This window comes from Oncorhynchus gorbuscha, linkage group LG19 (genome assembly GCF_021184085.1).
Source record: "Oncorhynchus gorbuscha isolate QuinsamMale2020 ecotype Even-year linkage group LG19, OgorEven_v1.0, whole genome shotgun sequence".
In the NCBI taxonomy this organism is placed as follows: Eukaryota; Metazoa; Chordata; class Actinopteri; order Salmoniformes; family Salmonidae; genus Oncorhynchus; species Oncorhynchus gorbuscha.
Window position 1 is genome coordinate 49,032,160 of NC_060191.1, and position 18,185 is coordinate 49,050,344.

General features: G+C 44.8%; 1 protein-coding gene across 35 annotated transcripts in view; it reads right to left on the bottom strand.

Moving 5' to 3' along the window:
* The window catches only part of LOC124006069 (elastin-like), an 89,280-nt gene that overhangs the window by 36,225 nt on the left and 34,870 nt on the right, over nt 1-18,185 (bottom strand). For all 35 annotated transcript variants that reach the window (XM_046315818.1, XM_046315810.1, XM_046315815.1 and 32 more), the window contains exons 6-8: nt 3,245-3,361; nt 2,910-3,047; nt 321-347 (exon numbers count right to left, since the gene is read on the bottom strand). In XM_046315818.1, coding sequence (XP_046171774.1) covers nt 321-347; nt 2,910-3,047; nt 3,245-3,361 — 282 coding nt within the window. The remainder of the gene's footprint in view (nt 1-320; nt 348-2,909; nt 3,048-3,244; nt 3,362-18,185) is intronic.

The window sequence follows — 18,185 nt, forward strand, 5'->3', positions numbered from 1 at the left end:
GTTGTTTTATAGCTTTCCACAACATAGAGAAATCCATAGCAACATTATTAAATGGCAATAAAGTGTTATTTGATACAGACTCTACCCACACAACTCTATAGTCTAGGGCCTGTGTTTCTCAAACATGTTGGCACCAGGGACTGGCAAGCCATGGTTCTCCTCTTTGGAGTACAGCTTTGGTTAAAAATATGACTTGAAAACGTGAGGACTTGTAAGTTATAGTATCGATCACATGGACCGCTGCATGGATTGCCCACAAAATGAGGGTTGAGAAACAAAGCTCTAAGGATCTGTCCTGTCTTGTGTAGTGTGTACTGTACCTGGCTGTAGTCCACCTGCACCATAGCCTGAAAGAAACAAAGATTTATAGCTCTGACATATTGCTCAATGTATTGAAAAACATCTCACCTAGCTATCTTAAGATGAATGCACTATTTGTAAGTCGGTCTGGATAAGAGCATCTGCTAAATTACTCAAATATACATGTAAATTGCAATACTATCACAAAGACCAGTGGTTCCCAAACTTTTTATAGTCCCGTACCCCTTCAAGCATTCAACCTCCAGCTGCATACCCCCTCTAGCACCAGGGTCAGCTGTACCCCCTCTAGCACCAGGGTCAGCTGTACCCCCTCTAGCACCAGGGTCAGCTGTACCCCCTCTAGCACCAGAGTCAGTTGTACCCCCTCTAGCACCAGGGTCAGCTGTACCCCCTCTAGCACCAGGGTCAGCGTAACCCCTCTAGCACCAGGGTCAGCGTACTCTCGAATGTTTTTTGGTTTGTTGCCACCATTGTAAGCCTGCCACACACACACACACACACACACACACACTATACGATACATTTATTAAACATAAGAATGTGTGTGAGTTTTTGTCACAACCCAGCTCGTGGGAAGTGACAAAGAGCTCATATAGGACCAGAGCACAAATAATAATATAATAATAATCAATAATGTTGCTCCATCTTACATATAAAACCTTATTTGTTCATCAACAATTGTGAATAACTCCCCACAGGTTAATGAGAAGGTTGTGCTTGAAAGGATGCACATAACTCTGCAATGTTGGGTTGTATTGTAGAGAGTTTCAGTCTTTAAATAATTTTCCACGCACAGTGTGTGCCTGTATTTGGTTTTCTTGCTAGTGATGGCCGAGAATCCACTCTCACATAGGTACGTGGTTACAAAGGGCATCAGTGTCTTAACAGCACGATTTGCCAAGGCAAGAAACTCTGAGTGCAGCCCTATCCAGAAATCTGGCAGTGGCTTTTGATTAAATAAAGTTTTCACAGAACTGCTTGTTGCAATTTCTATGATTTCAATTTCGATGAATTTCAGATATTGGTACGTGGACTGGAGGCAGGGCATGAAAGGGATAACGAATCCAGTTGTTTGTGTCGTCCGTTTTGTGAAAGTACCTGCGTAATTGCGCACCCAGCTCACTCAGATGCTTCACTATATCACATTTGACATTGTCTGTAAGCTTGAGTTCATTTGCACACAAAAAATCATACGAAGATGTAAAGACCTGTGTGTTGTCCTTGTTAATGCAGACAGAGAAGAGCTCCAACTTCTTCATCATAGCCTCACTTTTGTCCCACACATTGAATATAGTTGCAGAGAGTCCCTGTAAACCTAGACTCAGATCATTCAGGCGAGAAAAAACATCACTCAGACAAGTGAAAATTATGGTCAGTAAAGAACATTTTAAGCTCTTCACTCAATTTTTAAAAACGTGTCGATGCCCATATCATTGCATAATGCAGAAAATACACAAGAGTTCAGGGGCCTTGCTTTCACAAAGTTAACTATTTTCACTGTAGTGTCCAAAATGTCTTTCAAGCTGTAAGGAATTCCCTTGGCAGCAAGAGCCTCTCAGTGGATGCTGCAGTTTACCCAAGTGGTGCAGTTTACCCAAGTGGATGCTGCAGTTTACCCAGCATCCAGCCTCTCGGTGGATGCTGCAGTTCACTCCACTATGTCTCCCTGTCATGGTTTTTGCACCATCAGTACAGATACCAACACATCTTGACCACCAAAGTCCATTTGATGTCACAAAGCTGTCCAGGACTTTAAAAATATCCTCTCCTGTTGTCCTGGTTTCCAGTGGTTTGCAGAAGAGGATGTCTTCCTTAATTGACCTCCCATAAACAAAACGTACATATACCAGGAGCTGTGCCAGGCCCTCCACATCTGACTCATCCAGCTGTAACGCATAGAATTCACTGGCTTGTATGCAAAGCAGTAATTGTTTCAAAACATCTCCTGTCATGTCACTGATGCATCATGAAAGCGTTGTTTGATGAAGGCATTGTCTGTATGGTTTTTTGGGGCCTTTCCCCCCAGCATTGTCCCAGCCATATCCGCGGTAGCAGGAAGAATTAAGTCCTCCACAATAGTATGGGGCTTGTCTGTCCTAGCCACTCGGTAGCTCACCATATAAGATACTTCTAGCCCCTCTTTTATTAATGGTATCTGTTACTTTTATACATGTCTTACTACTCGAAAGTCGTCTTTATTCTCACTCAAAATGGTCCTGTGGCTTATTTTTCAAATGGTCTTGTTTCATTTCTGAATGTCTGCGCAAGAGTGAAGGTTTCCCGCGAGAGAGTAACGGTTAATGTGATTGTTATTTCAGTGAACACTTAACTAGATGGTTTAATTTTAATTATTTTTTGGCAGTGAAACAAGGCTACTCAGGTGAGAAAGAAACCTCACTCAAATGTATAGCCCCGTTGGAAAATGTCAATGTATTGTTTGAAAATGTGAAGAAAACTGTGAATCACATTTTTATTTGGCGTACCCCTGACGGCAATGCGTTTGGGAATACCTGACGTAGACCATTGCTGGTCCACAGAAGTACAGTAGAGAAACATGGCTTTGAGAATCTATTCTGTCTGTACAGTACCTGGTTGTAGTCCAGCTCCTGCCCCATAGCCTGGTTTGGGTCCTGCCTTCTGTCCCAGACCACCTCCAGGGAAGAAGCTCCCAGCACCACCTCCTCCATAAGTCGAGCCGCCATACGGCGAGCCTCCTCCATAACCAGCTGAGGAGAGTGACGGTGGGGAGTTGTTAATCCAACCCTTTTAACACTTTCAGTGTCTCATTGTGTCATATTGTGAAGCGCTCTAATGTGGCCAGGAGTGATGGGTAGCCTAAGTGGTCATTTAGCATAATATTAGCTTGAACAGGGTCAGTACTACTGGTGGACCAAGAACTTGAAGTCACACTGTGCTACTGTACCTCCAGGCTTAGCGTATCCTCCTCCTCCTCCAAAGCTTCCTGTTCCTAGACCGGTGGCTCCAGGACCAGCTCCATATCCTCCACCACCAAGACCACCAGCACCAAGGTTTCCATAACCTCCGAGAGGAGAGGAGAGGGAGGGAGGGAGAGAGAGTATGAGGCAGGGTTAGTGAACAACATCATTTCAGATCCACATGAAGTGCATAGGTTGTGGATAGAAGATAGAGAATTGACTTGGTTGTATATATAATGTAGTAGATCTGCAGCAGTGCTGGTGTTGGTAATGCCAGATTGTGACCACTAGAGGGAGTCAAAGGCTGAGAGGAACAGTTATTCTGATGTGGCAACAGTTTTTTGGCACACAGCAACAGTCTCTGTGGGGAGAAAAAAATATTCTTCCCACATGCTAATCATACATAAATTAAGTCATATTCCATCTCGGGTTTCTTATTGCTGACAAAACAGCGGGAGGGGGAGGCGGGGGAGAAGAAGGTGGAACAGGGGGAAACTCAGGCAGCGAGAAATGCTCTGTCTTTTCGCCACCTCTAAATATTTCACAATCGTTAATCAGTCGTTGACCTGTGGCTAAACCCTCACATTGTAATTCATTCAATTACAGACAGTAAGATTTTTATTTTATTTAACTAGGCAAGTCAGCTAAGAACAAATTCTTATTTACAATGACGGCCTACCCAGGCCAAATCCCGGATGACACTGGGCCAATTGTGCGCCGCCCTATGGGACTCCCAATCATGGCTGGTTGTGATACAGCCTGGAAGTGAACCAGGATTTGTAGTGACATTTCAAGCACTGAATTGTGCCTTAGACCCCCAAAAAACCTCATCCTCCAGATGTCAAGATAACTAAGGAAGACATACGGAGCCAGCCACCCCTGACATTGTTACAATAGCTGTAAGAGTAATTCAGTTAATGGACACTCCTACTGTCGTGAACTTAAGTTTTAATAGGGTGATAAAACATGACCTAAACAGCATTAAATATGGTAACAGTAATCAAGAGTCATGACCTGGATATAGTTAACATTAGCAGGTCACCCCAGTCTCTGGCTCTGGTAAGGAGGCAGTGCAGTCTAGCTGTAGATAGTAGGTACATTATTCTGCTCAGTTAGTCTCTTGTGACAGAGTTAACAAATAAAATGTTAAATTGAGGAGCTAGCTGAACAGAGCACACGTGAGTTTTGGGTGTCGAGATGACTACTCAGTAAACACTACCTACTCCATGACCTCCTCCAGCTCAGAGGGGTCCTGTAGGGGACTGAGTAAGTTACTGGGAGTTTTAGTAAGATTCTTACAGTCTATTAGCAATGGCTGGGCCACTGCGTTTTACAGGGGTCATAGTGCACTGGGTTGATGAAGTAGAGAGAACCGGCATGAGGTGTAAGCATGCACCCCTGGAGTGGACTACGACCCAATACAGGCATACAATGTTAATACTGGACATCCCTGTAAAGCTGTGTGGCATACGGTTGGGGAATTATACAAAATCATATAATCTTAATCTATTAAAGGCTAAAATGAAATTACTTCTGTGAAAGACCCAGACTAGACCAGAAGAGATCTTGGTTTGGTCTTGGTTTGAGGTGTTGTAGGCTGTGTCAAGGGGGTGAGAAGAATAGCCAACTGTGAGGCGTCTGAGAAACGAGGGAGGAGAGAGGAAAGAGAGGCAGGAGATGATTATGGAGATGGCCCAGCTGTCCGCAGAAAGCAGCGGAAAGAGGGGAGAGAGGAGTGGAGGAACACAAGGGGAGAGAGCGATAGAACAGGACAGAGGTGTGGGGTTTCATCCTCTAGTCAAAACAATCGTGGGCAACGTCCTGCCAAGGCAGTTGACATCCCCACCACACTAAGCTAGATGTCCTTCTGCTAATCCTACCTCCCCCAGACCTCCTCACACTCCTCCACCTCCCGTTGTACAACCGACAGCTGACAGGCCTCTTAGACCCGTGGAGGTGATGAGGAGGAGGAAGAGGCGAGACAGACTCTAAGCTAAACAGCCTCTGACTAATCCACCTCCTTTAAACCTTTTTCTCATTCCATTGTCCAACCAACAACATTCTTTGAAATGAGGAGGTGATGAGGAGGAGGCAGCACAGGGTTGAGGAAGAGGCAAGACAGGGTCGTACATTTGTCTAAATGGTAAAGTACACTCCCTTGACCTGGGGTTGGAGAGCCAGTCTATCTCAAAGCTTTCAAAGCTCTCATAACTTTCAGAGGAGACCAAAGACCAGCACAGGGTTGGAATGTTTCACTGGCAGCTCTCTGTTTGGGAGAGGAGCACGGGTCTGAGGTGTGTGTGTGTGTGTGTGTGTGTGTGTGTGTGTGTGTGTGTGTGTGTGTGTGTGTGTGTGTGTGTGTGTGTGTGTGTGTGTGTGTGTGTGTGTGTGTGTGTGTGTGTGTGTGTGTGTGTGTGTGTGTGTGTGTGTGTGTGTGTGTGTGTGTGTGTGTGTGTGTGTGTGTGTGTGTGTGTGTGTGTGTGTGTGTGTGTATGTGTGTGAGAGAGAGACACACATACAGTATACGGCCTTGCTTTTTCTCTTTTGGCTGTGTGAGACAAGCTCAGCACTCAGGGTTGACCGCCACCTGCTACGCTGCTCTGAACCCTCTGATCGCAGACCAGGAGACGAAAGGCAGACACCACCAACTCTTCCTGAGAGGTAACGTATGTGTGTGTGTGTATGTGTGAGTGAGAGAGAGAAGAGAGAGAGAGAGAGAGAGAGAGAGAGAGAGAGAGAGAGAGAGAGAGAGAGAGAGAGAAAGAAAGAGAGAAAGGCAAGGAGAAAGAGAATAAGAAAGAGAGAGAGTGTGCAGACTCTCACACCAGGTTCAAAGACAGTAGAGACAGCAAGGCCGTCCCAGTCACCACAGGACTCCATTTTCTCTGGCTCCAACATCACTGGATCTCACTTGTATAAAACAGCTGAAAGGGAAGATACAGTAACCGTAATGCCCTCAAAGTCATGTCTCTTTCTCTTTAAGGGTAAGAGAACACAGCAACATGCTCCGTCCGGACCCTTGCTGATTGGCAACCTTCCACAGATTGTATCACCGAGACACATAAGAGCTCAGTACAAAAGCCCTTTGTTTTAGTCATATTTACTCAGAGCTGTCAGCTCCAACAAGCAGGCCTTTGTCTGAGGCCTATTATTACAGTATGTCAGTTCACACAAACATGTCTGTCTTAGCTCACACATGAACTTGTTGGAAGTGAGTGTACTGCAAGACCCAAGTTTGTTTGTTGTAATGAACCGCACACATGGAAACTCTGTCAACCTGACCTCGACTAGCTGTGAAACACACTTTCTTATTTGATGTTTAGACATTCAATTTGCAGATTACTGACAGGTTATTATAGTGTACGTGAGCCAAAATGGCCGTCTGTCTATGTGAGACATGCGAGCCACAGCAGAGACACCATGGGGCTAATGGAAACCAAATAGGCAGCGGACCCGAGACAGAGAGAAGCCGTGTAAAGGTCAACGACAGAGAGGATAGAGAATCCTGTAGAGGATAGAGAGAGAGGGAGCTGCAGAGCCAGGAAATTATAAGGTGACTGATAATAATGCAGTTTAATGCATCACACTTTCCCTCTGTTTGAAACGGCTCTACGTGTGGTGTGTCAAGATAGGTTGAACGTGTTAGCGTGTTTAGCAGAGAATTTCCATTCAGAAGGGACCTCTTGTTGTTGCAGCTGTGCAGTCAGTTGTACAGTATATGTACCTGGTGAGGTAGAATATGGTGTTTTTCTTGAAGCAAATTAGTATATTGGGCACAGCATACTTTCTTCATAAACTAAAATGTGATGAATGACATATTAGACCAATGTACCTATCACATACTACATCAACATTGGACTGGAGCTGGCTAGACAAACTGGCAAAACAAACGGGTGCCTGCAGGTCATTGTGTATGTTCTCGGTCTGACTCTGTAGCTACAGTACGGATAAAAGAGAAGAACTCACGTAACAGAGAACAGTGGGTCTGGTTTCAAAGACGCCCTCCTATTCTCTCCTCTCTGTTACCACGTACAGTGGCAAGAAAAAGTACGTGAGCTCTTTGGAATTACCTGGATTTCTGAATAAATTGGTCTGAGTCACGACAATAGGCAAAACACAGTGTGCTTAAACTAATAACACACAAATGATTGTGTTTTTCTTGTCTATATTGAATACATCGTTTAAACATTCACAGGGTAGGTTGGGAAAAAGTATGTGAACCCCTAGGCTGATGACTTCTCCAAAAGCTAACTGAAGTCAGGAGTCAGCTAACCCTGGAATCCAATCAATGAGATGAGATTGGAGATGTTGGTTAGAGCTGCTTGCCCTATAAAAAACACTCACAAAATGTGAGTTTTCTATTCACAAGGAGCATTGCCTGATGTGAACCATGCCGCAAACAAAAGAGATCTCAGAAGACCTAAGATTAGGAATGGTTGACTTGTATAAAGCTGGAGTATCTCTAAAAGCCTTGATGTTCATCAGTCCACGGTAAGACAAACTGTCTATAAATGGAGAAAGTTCAGCACTGTTGCTACTCTCCATAGGAGTGGCCGTCCTGCAAAGATGATTGCAAGAGCACAACGCAGAATTCTCAGTGAGGTTAAGAAGAATCCTAGAGTGTCAGCTAAAGACTTACAGAAATCTCTGGAACATGCTAACATCTCCGATGACAAGACTACAATATGTAAAACACTAAACAAGAACGGTGTTCATGGGAGGACCATGGAAAAAACAACTGCTGTCTAAAAAAAACATTGCTGCACGTCTGAAGTTCGCAAAAGAGCATCTGGATGCAAAATATTCTGTGGACAGATTCAACTACAGTTGAGTTGTTTGGAAGGAACACACAACACTGTGTTTCGAAAAGAAGGCACACCAACATCAAAACCTCATCTCAACTGTAAAGTATGGTGGAGGGAGCATCATGGTTTGGGGCTGCCTCAGGGCCTGGACAGCTTGCTATCATCGACGGAAAAATGAATTCCCAAGTTTATCAAGACATTTTGCAGGAGAATGTAAGGCTATCTGTCCGCGAATTGAAGCTCAACAGAAGTTGGGTGATGCAACAGGACAACGACCCAAAACACAAATCAACATAAATCAACAACAAAATGGCTTCAACTGAAGAAAATACGCCTTCTGGAGTGACCCAGTCAGAGTCCTGACCTCAACCCCATTGAGATGCTGTGGCATGACCACAAGAGAGCAGTTCACACCAGACATCCTATGAATATTGCTGAACTGAAACAGTTTTGTAAAGAGGAATGGTCCAAAATTCCTCTTGACCGTTGTGCAGTTCTGATCCGCAACTACAGAAAATGTTTGGTTGAAGTTACTGCTGCAAAAGGATAGTGAACCAGTTATTAAATCCAAGAGTTCACATACTTTTTGTACTGTGAATGTTTACACGGTGTGTTCAATGAAGACATGAAGACATATAATTGTTTGTGTGTAATTAGTTTAAGCAGACTGTGTTTGTCTACTGATGTGACTTAGATAAGATACCATTTTATGACCAATTTCTGCAGAAATCCAGGTAATTCCAAAGGGCTCAGATACTTTTTCTTGCAACCGTACATTTTACGTAAGGTAATCCAATAATCAAGATTTTCAGATCTCTCTCTTTCTTTCTCCCCCCTTCCCCTTCTCTCTCCCCTTCTCTATCCATCATCTAGTCTAGTCTGGTGAGGTCAGGTCAGGTCAGGTCACAGTGGCTCTGCATATCAGGCTTGTTGAGTTAAAAGGAGCAGGCAGAGGGAGCCAAAAGAAAGATGGATCCACTCTCCCCACACTCTCTCTATCAGCCTGTCTTCTCTCTCTCTGTCTCTCTCTCTCTCCATCTCCCTGTCTCTTCCCTCCTGACTTCTCCCCCCCCTTCTCTCTCAGGAACCAGCTGGGACTGGTGAAGGGTTTAATTTAAGAGAGTGGAGAATTCCATGGCAGGGTTCCACAGTAACTGACAGCAGGTGGGGTGGTGAGAGTCGAGACCTGGGATAGGAGCTTCATAACCAGGACATCTCTGGGCCCTCTTACTCTCTCTCCAGTGGAGTAGAATTACCTCCCAAACATGATAAGTGTGAGACTGCAGTCACGGTAGATTATCGAGGCCAGAGATTATTTGTGTGGGGCCTAACGGAGCTAGCATACAGGACACTATAGGTTTCTACTTTCCCAGCCCTGGGTTTGTGCTCTGTTTGAGCATATTGAGCAGCCCAGTCGTAATAGAATAGATAGAGAATGTGGAAGGATGTGGACAGATGATACGGTAGGATAACCAGGCATACAGTGAGGCATGATCTAATACCAACACTGATAATGACACAGCCAGTGAGATAGTCTGAGATTGTCCTCTGATGTTCTGATAAGGCGTGAGTCTGAAATCCGGTGGATGTCTATATCATTAAATCTACAATCCGCTCCCAAGTCCTTAGAGAGTCTGTGGTTAGCTGTGACTGACAGGTGGACTCCAGCTCCCAGCCTCCACTTTATAGGCCCAGTGCACATCATAATAGATGTCTTTCACTGTCATTATAGCCGATGGTATCAGTAATCAAATGATCATGATGTAGGATGATATAGTGGCTCATTTGGGTATGGTCCATTCTTGTGTTAGTAGCACACGATGATGTTGGATCAGAACAAGGAAGGGTGACTTTAGGTACTAGCGGTGATTCCAGATCGCGTGAGTGGAATACGCCGTAGCTCCCCCCGCCATCTCTCTTCTCTCCTCCTTCATCCCCCTTTCTCTCCCTCTGGTAACCTCCCCTGCTCCTTGTCACTTCCAGGTTTTCCAAGCCGTCAGTCTTGAAGCAGCTATGCGGAGTGGATTTAAGGCGCATGCTGGACTAATTAAACACACACCCTTGTGCGCACAAACACGCACAAACACACACACACACACACACACACACACACACACACACACACACACACACACACACACACACACACACACACACACACACACACACACACACACACACACACACACACACACACACACACACACACACACACACACACACACACACACACGGTGACAAAAATCCAGGCTCTGGGTCGGCGATGAGCCCTTTGTTTTTCTCCTTCCTTTCCATGGAGTCATTGTCAGAGAGAGGTCCCAAGTACTCCCTGCCAGAGGACCCCAAGTACTGAATTGTTAGGGAGTTTCGGCTTCTACAAACAGGCCGGGTGATGGTGGTTTCAGGCCCAGGGTTCTTGGGCTTCTCTCATTCAGTTTGTGTCGATGCCTTCGGGCCAGTGTCCAGGCCCAAACGAGTGGAATAAAAGCTGGAGAAATTGGAGGCATTTTTTGGGCCCGCCTGGTTTTCCAACGTTGTTGAGGATCATTATTTTCATTTGGTTGTTATAAGAATTGGTCCGGGTTCAGATTTGTTTGTCCTGCGGTTGATGGATACTCTGCCTGGCATCGATGCACGTTTTTGCACAAACTCGCTAATACACACCCATATACACCAAGACACACATTTACACACACACACACACACTCTGTGGGGGCGAGCAGCTCTTTCGAATGGCTTCAATTTACAGGCCGTCGTAAAACGATCCATTGGATTTATGTGGATTACAGCGAAGCCACCGGGCCGAACCTAACCTAGCTGAGTCTTGCCTAGTGACGTCCACACACACACACACACACACACACACACACACACACACACACACACACACACACACACACACACACACACACACACACACACACACACACACACACACACACACACACACACACACACACACACACACACACACACACACACACACAGTATATGCTTACATGTGACAACGTCAGAGCCGTCTTCTTCTAACTAACCCTCCCAACGAACCTCCATCCTCCATCTCACCATGACAACATCTGTCTAATCACATGCCTTGATGTAAAGAAGTTATCACACTTGATTACCGTTCTCATTCATAGAGCAGTGTGAGTCACGAGTCATGACATGTCCACTCATTGAGTTTGCAATGAATGACATAATTGTTTATGCCTCAATTCATACAGTATGTCACCCGTTGCTCTTTTCCCTTTCAAACAGATCACACAGCCTCCTGCTCTCCCTTTATATTAGCTCTCAACAGTCTTTCTTAAGGCGCTGTACGAGAGAGAGTAGAGAAAGAGATTCTGACATGCTAATATACTGGTTCTTTTTCATCTTGGTCCAAAGGAATATCACAGTTGCTGTTCCAGCGCTGAGCCCTACAATAGGTCAGGAGTATATCCCTAGACCCATCTCTCATACCAGCCAACACATGTATCTGCAGGCACACACACACACACACACACACACACACACACACACACACACACACACACACACACACACACACACACACACACACACACACACACACACACACACACACACACACACACACACACACACACACACACACACACACACACACACACACACACACACACACACACACTTTAACCACAAATACCTGCTCATTTCTGTCCATGATTTATTATGTCTGAAAAGAGCAATGGATGCGAAAACATGCAGGGAGAGAAAAACAGTGGAGCCAGTGACCATGGTATGTAAAGCTGGATATGCACATAACATCCCCCAGATGGTCCACATATGCATTTCACTGCCTGCCCTCTGAATCCCTTCTTGACAAGTCAGTGTTGAAAAATGATACTAGCATTAAACAGGCCAGTGTGTGTCTTGAACACACACTGTAGCTGTGTCCAAACTCTGCCTTGCCTTCTACTTACTAAAATGACATACTGTGTACTAATCAATCATACTACATACTAATATTTACAGCATAATGTTTAGTAAAAACATGTGCAGTAACCAATAAATATCAACATACTTATCGTCTATACTGCGCTTGTTCCCTGCCAGTTGTTTATTTTTGTGGAGTGCGTCCCCTATTCTGCCAAACACAAGTGGGTGTGAAAAGATGATTATCTTCCTCAATAGTGTGCAGCCTAAATAAGTATGACATCCTGGCATTTAAAGCATATTTAAAACATACTTTAAAACGTTCTATTTTTGCATTACCAAAAAGCCTACTATTAAGAACGCAAGTATGGATATTAAGGACACAGCGCTCTCTCTCTCTCTCTCTCTCTCTCTCTCTCTCTCTCTCTCTCTCTCTCTCTCTCTCTCTCACTCACACACACACACACACACACCTTGTGAGTTCAGGTTCATCACATCATCCTCAAAAGCATTTTTGAAGTTCCCTGTTAATTACGACACAATGTGTTCATAGTCCAGCCATATCAACACATGGGATAAACCCTGAGGGATCACACTGAGAGAGAAAGCTCACCTGTCAGTGATGAACAACACACTACACAATAGCACAACTGTCAGACTGTGTGCGCAACTGGTCAACTAGAGTCAGGTGCAGGAGAGTAGAGATGAGTGAACAGGCACACTTTAATTGGCAGATGCAAATCAGTCGGACGCAACAGCGTCACAACACTCCAGCCAAAAGCAAACGAGAATAGCGCACTGGTCACACAAAATAATGTACAACAATACAATACCACAGGTTCAAAACAATATCCCCCAAAAAACAGCCTGACGTGTCACACAATAAACATAACGAACAATTACACACAGACATGGGGGGGAATAGAGGATAATATACACCTAGAGTGATGACGGGATGTAAAACAATTGTGCGGGAGAACAAGACAAAACAAATGGAAAAATAAAGGTGGAGTGGCGATGGCTAGAAGACCGGTGACGTCGCCTGCTGAGCGCCCGCCCGAACAAGGAGAGGAGCCGACTTCGACAGGAGTCGTGACAACAACAAATCAAGTCATAACATGATACTGTATCAGCTAAGACACCCACAAAGCATCCTTTACAGTGAGTATGGGTTAACAAACCTACCTACATTTCCTACAAGCCCATTAGGCCTATGTGTTAAAGCTTGTAACAGTACGTAGAGTTGGGAGCTGCATAATGTAACCAGCTTTCCCAAATAATAGGGTGATGTTATAGCTATTAGGCGATAAACGATGTCTAGTTAAATATCTAGTTGAACTGTGATTGATTCATACCATGTTTTTTCCAGGCTTCATTTTCTTTCACTTGGATACTGTGCCAACAGAAGATTCAGGCCTAGGACCTACGGTTCTATTAAATCTTAATCGCTGAACCGATTGAGACTAAATATGCAGCATTTACCGTGAATGCAGTCTCCACTAATGCAAGAACATTGACTTTACATTTTGATCACGCTGTAACGCTGTAACGCTTGTAACTGAGGTCGGTCCAGTGATGATTTAGCTTTATGGACAGCTGGGGAAATGGGAGCGGAGAGATTTCTCCATCCCTGCATAAACAACACTTAGGCCTCTCTGCCAGATGGATGCGGAGAGAGCTGCTCGCTCCAGACCAGAGCCACTGGCAGACACTGTGCAGGGGAGAGAGCTGCTCGCTCCAGACCAGAGCCACTGGCAGACACTGTGCAGGGGAGAGAGCTGCTCGCTCCAGACCAGAGCCACTGGCAGACACTGTGCAGGGGAGCGGCTCGGGCTGCACAGTCAGACACACTGGCAGGGTTAGGAGAGGGGAAAGGACATGAGGGAGGGGGTGAGGAAAGGGGAGACTGTACAGGCCGGGGAGAGGCATGCTCGCTCCAGACCCACTGGTAGCAAACCTTAAAGACAGGGGAGATGTGGAGGCTTCAGTCCAGAACCACTGGCAGCAAACCTTAAAGACAGGGGAGATGTGAAGGCTTCAGTCCAGAACCACTGGCAGCAAACCTTAAAGACAGGGGAGAGGTGGAGGCTTCAGTCCAGACCCACTGGCAGCAAACTATAAAGACAGGGGGGAGGTGGAGGCTTCAGTCCAGAACCACTGGCAGATTGGGCATGGAAGAGAGGTTGAGGAGACCAGGCCAGGAGACACATGGATAGTCTTCCACTGACCACAAACCACTAATAACTGTGAGAACATGGTCAGCAGAACGAACAAGACCACAGCAACACAAGGAGACCATCGTGAGAACACAGCTGGTACAGCTGGTACTGAATATAGTAACTTGTAGCACAAGGAAGTCAGCTTTTGTCACAATACAGTTTTCAGTTTCATCTTTAAGATACAATAAAGCAACAGATAAAATTCCATGAGAAAACTCATCAGAATCGATAGCCCCTGAGGGCCTGAACAGAGTGGAGTCATTCACAAAGATAACAAACAACCATAACAAACTTTTTTTTATATTTTTCTTATTTTTTCAAAACTATTTTAATAAAATGTACAAACAATATAAACATACACAGACAAAACACAACAGACTGATGCACACAAACATCAAGGACATCATCCCTGCCCATCACCCCTGCTCCCAACGCCTCCATCTCCAGCACCACTTCTACATGACTCCAAACTGCATCCCTCTGCCCTTCTCTGTTGCCTACACCCTTTCAATATTCAAATAATAATGCATTTGATTCCTTATTCCAAACTCACAACGATGGAGGATCATTTAATTCAAGTTTTTAAGCAATTATTATTATTTTTTACTCACCCTTAGGCCAAGGGCCAACGATGTGTCCCCAAACACGCGCACGCGCACGCACACGCACACGCACACACGCACACGCACACAGGGCTGTTGTGGTGACCGTATTACCGCCACATGTCCAGTCATGGGTCATGACAGCTTTAAATTGTACTTTTAAAACTCAGATCACTGTGATTGATCAATTTGAAGAAAGAAGTTCAACAGGTTGAAAATGAATGGAAAACATTGTCATTGTGGATGTCTAACGAAATGGACAGCGATCCCATATGCATAATTAGAGCTTATACATATGCATAGGCCTATATATATATGAGGCCAAGCTTGAAAAAAAAACATAAAATAATGATTATACAGTACATAGAGCATGCAGAATAACATTTTTTTTAAAAACGGATTTCAAATCTATTTAATCAGTTAGCCTATAAACATATTCTATAATCACTTTTGAGTGTGGACTGTATAATTATGCATACTAGATGGACCTTATGCTACACTCCAAAGTTGGGTCAATAGTGCATGCTGCGATGCTGTTGGTTCAAGGAGTGCATTTCTATCGGTTTTTGAATAGCCTGGTAGTACCCAGGGAATTTGGGGGATTTTCATAATTTTTTATATTTTCATAATGAATAATAGGCTACAGAATATTTCACCACCGTGCGTTTCCATCTACTTCCCCTCTCTCATTCATGACTTGCTCCAGAACGCAGAGAGAAGAGCTGTCAACAGTTTCATTCATTATGTTTTGTTGTGAAAACATGTTACTTTCCATGTTCCCGAACAGATGTCACTTGATTAAGCACTTGTTATGTGCAGGAACAGTGTTGGGGAGCCCATAGCATACAGAGTTTGGGCGGAATATCACCTGTTGCGCAGGGAGAGACTGCATGCCCCTCAGACAGTGGTTGATGCATGGAGTGAAATAACCAAAGTAGCCTATCTGAACGAACAGGTGGGAAAGCGCCTCCATTCGGTACTCCAGAGCATAGCGGGTGATGTATTTCTTCTCTGCATCTGTTCCTGCACACTTAAAAATGGGCCATTTTGAAACTAATTTAACATGTTAGTAAAGACAATACTAAATTGAGAATAGTCTGATGGGTGATAATATGATCAATTGAGGCGAGAACAGTGTGTGCAGCCTGAGGAGAGAACAGTGTGTGCAGCCTGAGGAGAGAACAGTGTGTGCAGCCTGAGGAGAGAACATTGTGTGCAGCCTGAGGAGAGAACAGTGTGTGCAGCCTGAGGAGAGAACAGTGTGTGCAGCCTGAGGTAAGTAACAGTGTGTGCAGCCTGAGGAGAGAACAGTGTGTGCAGCCTGAGGAGAGAACAGTGTGTGCAGCCTGAGGTAAGTAACAGTGTGTGCAGCCTGAGGAGAGAACAGTGTGTGCAGCCTAAGGAGAGAACAGTGTGTGCAGCCTGAGGAGAGAACAGTGTGTGCAGCCTGAGGAGAGAACAGTGTGTGCAGCCTGAGGTAAGTAACAGTGTGTGCAGCCTGAGGAGAGAACAGTGTGTGCAGCCTGAGGAGAGAACAGTGTGTGCAGCCTGAGGTAAGGAACAGTGTGTGCAGCCTGAGGTAAGTAACAGTGTGTGCAGCCTGAGGAGAGAACAGTGTGTGCAGCCTGAGGTAAGGAACAGTGTGTGCAGCCTGAGGTAAGTAACAGTGTGTGCAGCCTGAGGAGAGAACAGTGTGTGCAGCCTGAGGAGAGAACAGTGTGTGCAGCCTGAGGTAAGGAACAGTGTACAAGCTTTTTTGCGACTTTCTCAAGTAATCAATAGCCTATAGCCGCATCATGCATCCCATATACAGTATGTTTTGATTTGTAAGATATTCTAAGGTTTGAATTATTAACAATTAAAGTTGCAAAATAACAATAATAATCTAGCGCAGCCTATAGTATCTGTTTCAAATGATTACATGCATGCTCAAGATAGCTTTCATATGCGCAATGATAAAAATATCCTTTCAATTTGATTCAGCTAAGTTAAATTATATTCTTCTTACTATGAAATCATATAATATAAAATAAGCCTATCATGTCTGCTAAATGAACAAGCCAGATAACATACAGTAGGCCAACTCATATTCTCTTAATCTGAAAACATTTTCTTCATATCATGTTTCTTTAGGCCTACCTAAAAAAAAGAATGGATTTATTGTTATGGTGTTTAACAAGTTGATTTATTATACTTATTCAAATGTAGATGTTCCAAAGGCATCCATAAGCAGCTTGTATGTGTGGAGGGGTGGAGATGCTATGCTTGTTTATGTTCATTATTATTTTGCATGACAATGATCGTATGGCAAAATGTAATGACTGCCACACACACACACACACACACACACACACACACACACACACACACACACACACACACACACACACACACACACACACACACACACACACACACACACACACACACACACACACACACACACACACACACACACACACACACACACACACACACACACACACACACACACACACACACACACACACACACACACACGTAGTGCCATCTGGGATTAACAAAGCCTAGCGTCCCCCAGCTCTTCTTCTGTTGGCTAAGCACTCACATCATATCTTTCACTCACTTTCTTTTTTCTACTCCCTCTGTAATTTTCTCACTCTTCTCCAATCATTTTTTGTCATGGTGTTCTAGTCTCTCTCATTGTTCTCTCTCAATCATCCCTCTATCTTTTTCTCATCCCTCCCTCTTTCTCAACCCCATCTCGCTCAGTTCTATCCATCCTCTCTCATCTCTCTGAGTCACTCCTTCCTAGGTGAATTCAACGTCCCTTCTCAAAGGATAACAATAGAGCTTTGGGTCAGCCTTTTTTTCAAATCCCAGGAAGCTCACACACAGAGAAACACCCTCCAATATTTCACTGCTTCATTTTGCAATATGATAATGTGGAGTCTTCTGAGTCGGAAGTTTGACTGGTTCTGTGAGATCATTACAGACAGATACAGACAGTAGGTCAGCCCAGCTGTGTACAGTACAGTCTGACCTGACCTGCAGCCCTGTCCTATGAAGAGTGACCTGCAGCCCTGAACTATGAGGAGTGTCTGCAGGCCTGAACTATGAAGAGTGTCTGCAGCCCTGAACTATGAGGAGTGTCTGCAGGCCTGAACTATGAGGAGTGTCTGCAGGCCTGAACTATGAGGAGTGCCTGCAGGCCTGAACTATGAAGAGTGCCTGTAGGCCTGACCTATGAGGAGTGTCTGCAGGCCTGAACTATGAAGAGTGTCTGCAGCCCTGACCTATGAGGAGTGTCTGCAGGCCTGAACTATGAGGAGTGCCTGCAGGCCTGAACTATGAAGAGTGTCTGCAGGCCTGACCTATGAGGAGTGTCTGCAGCCCTGACCTATGAGGAGTGAGGCCTGAGAGGAG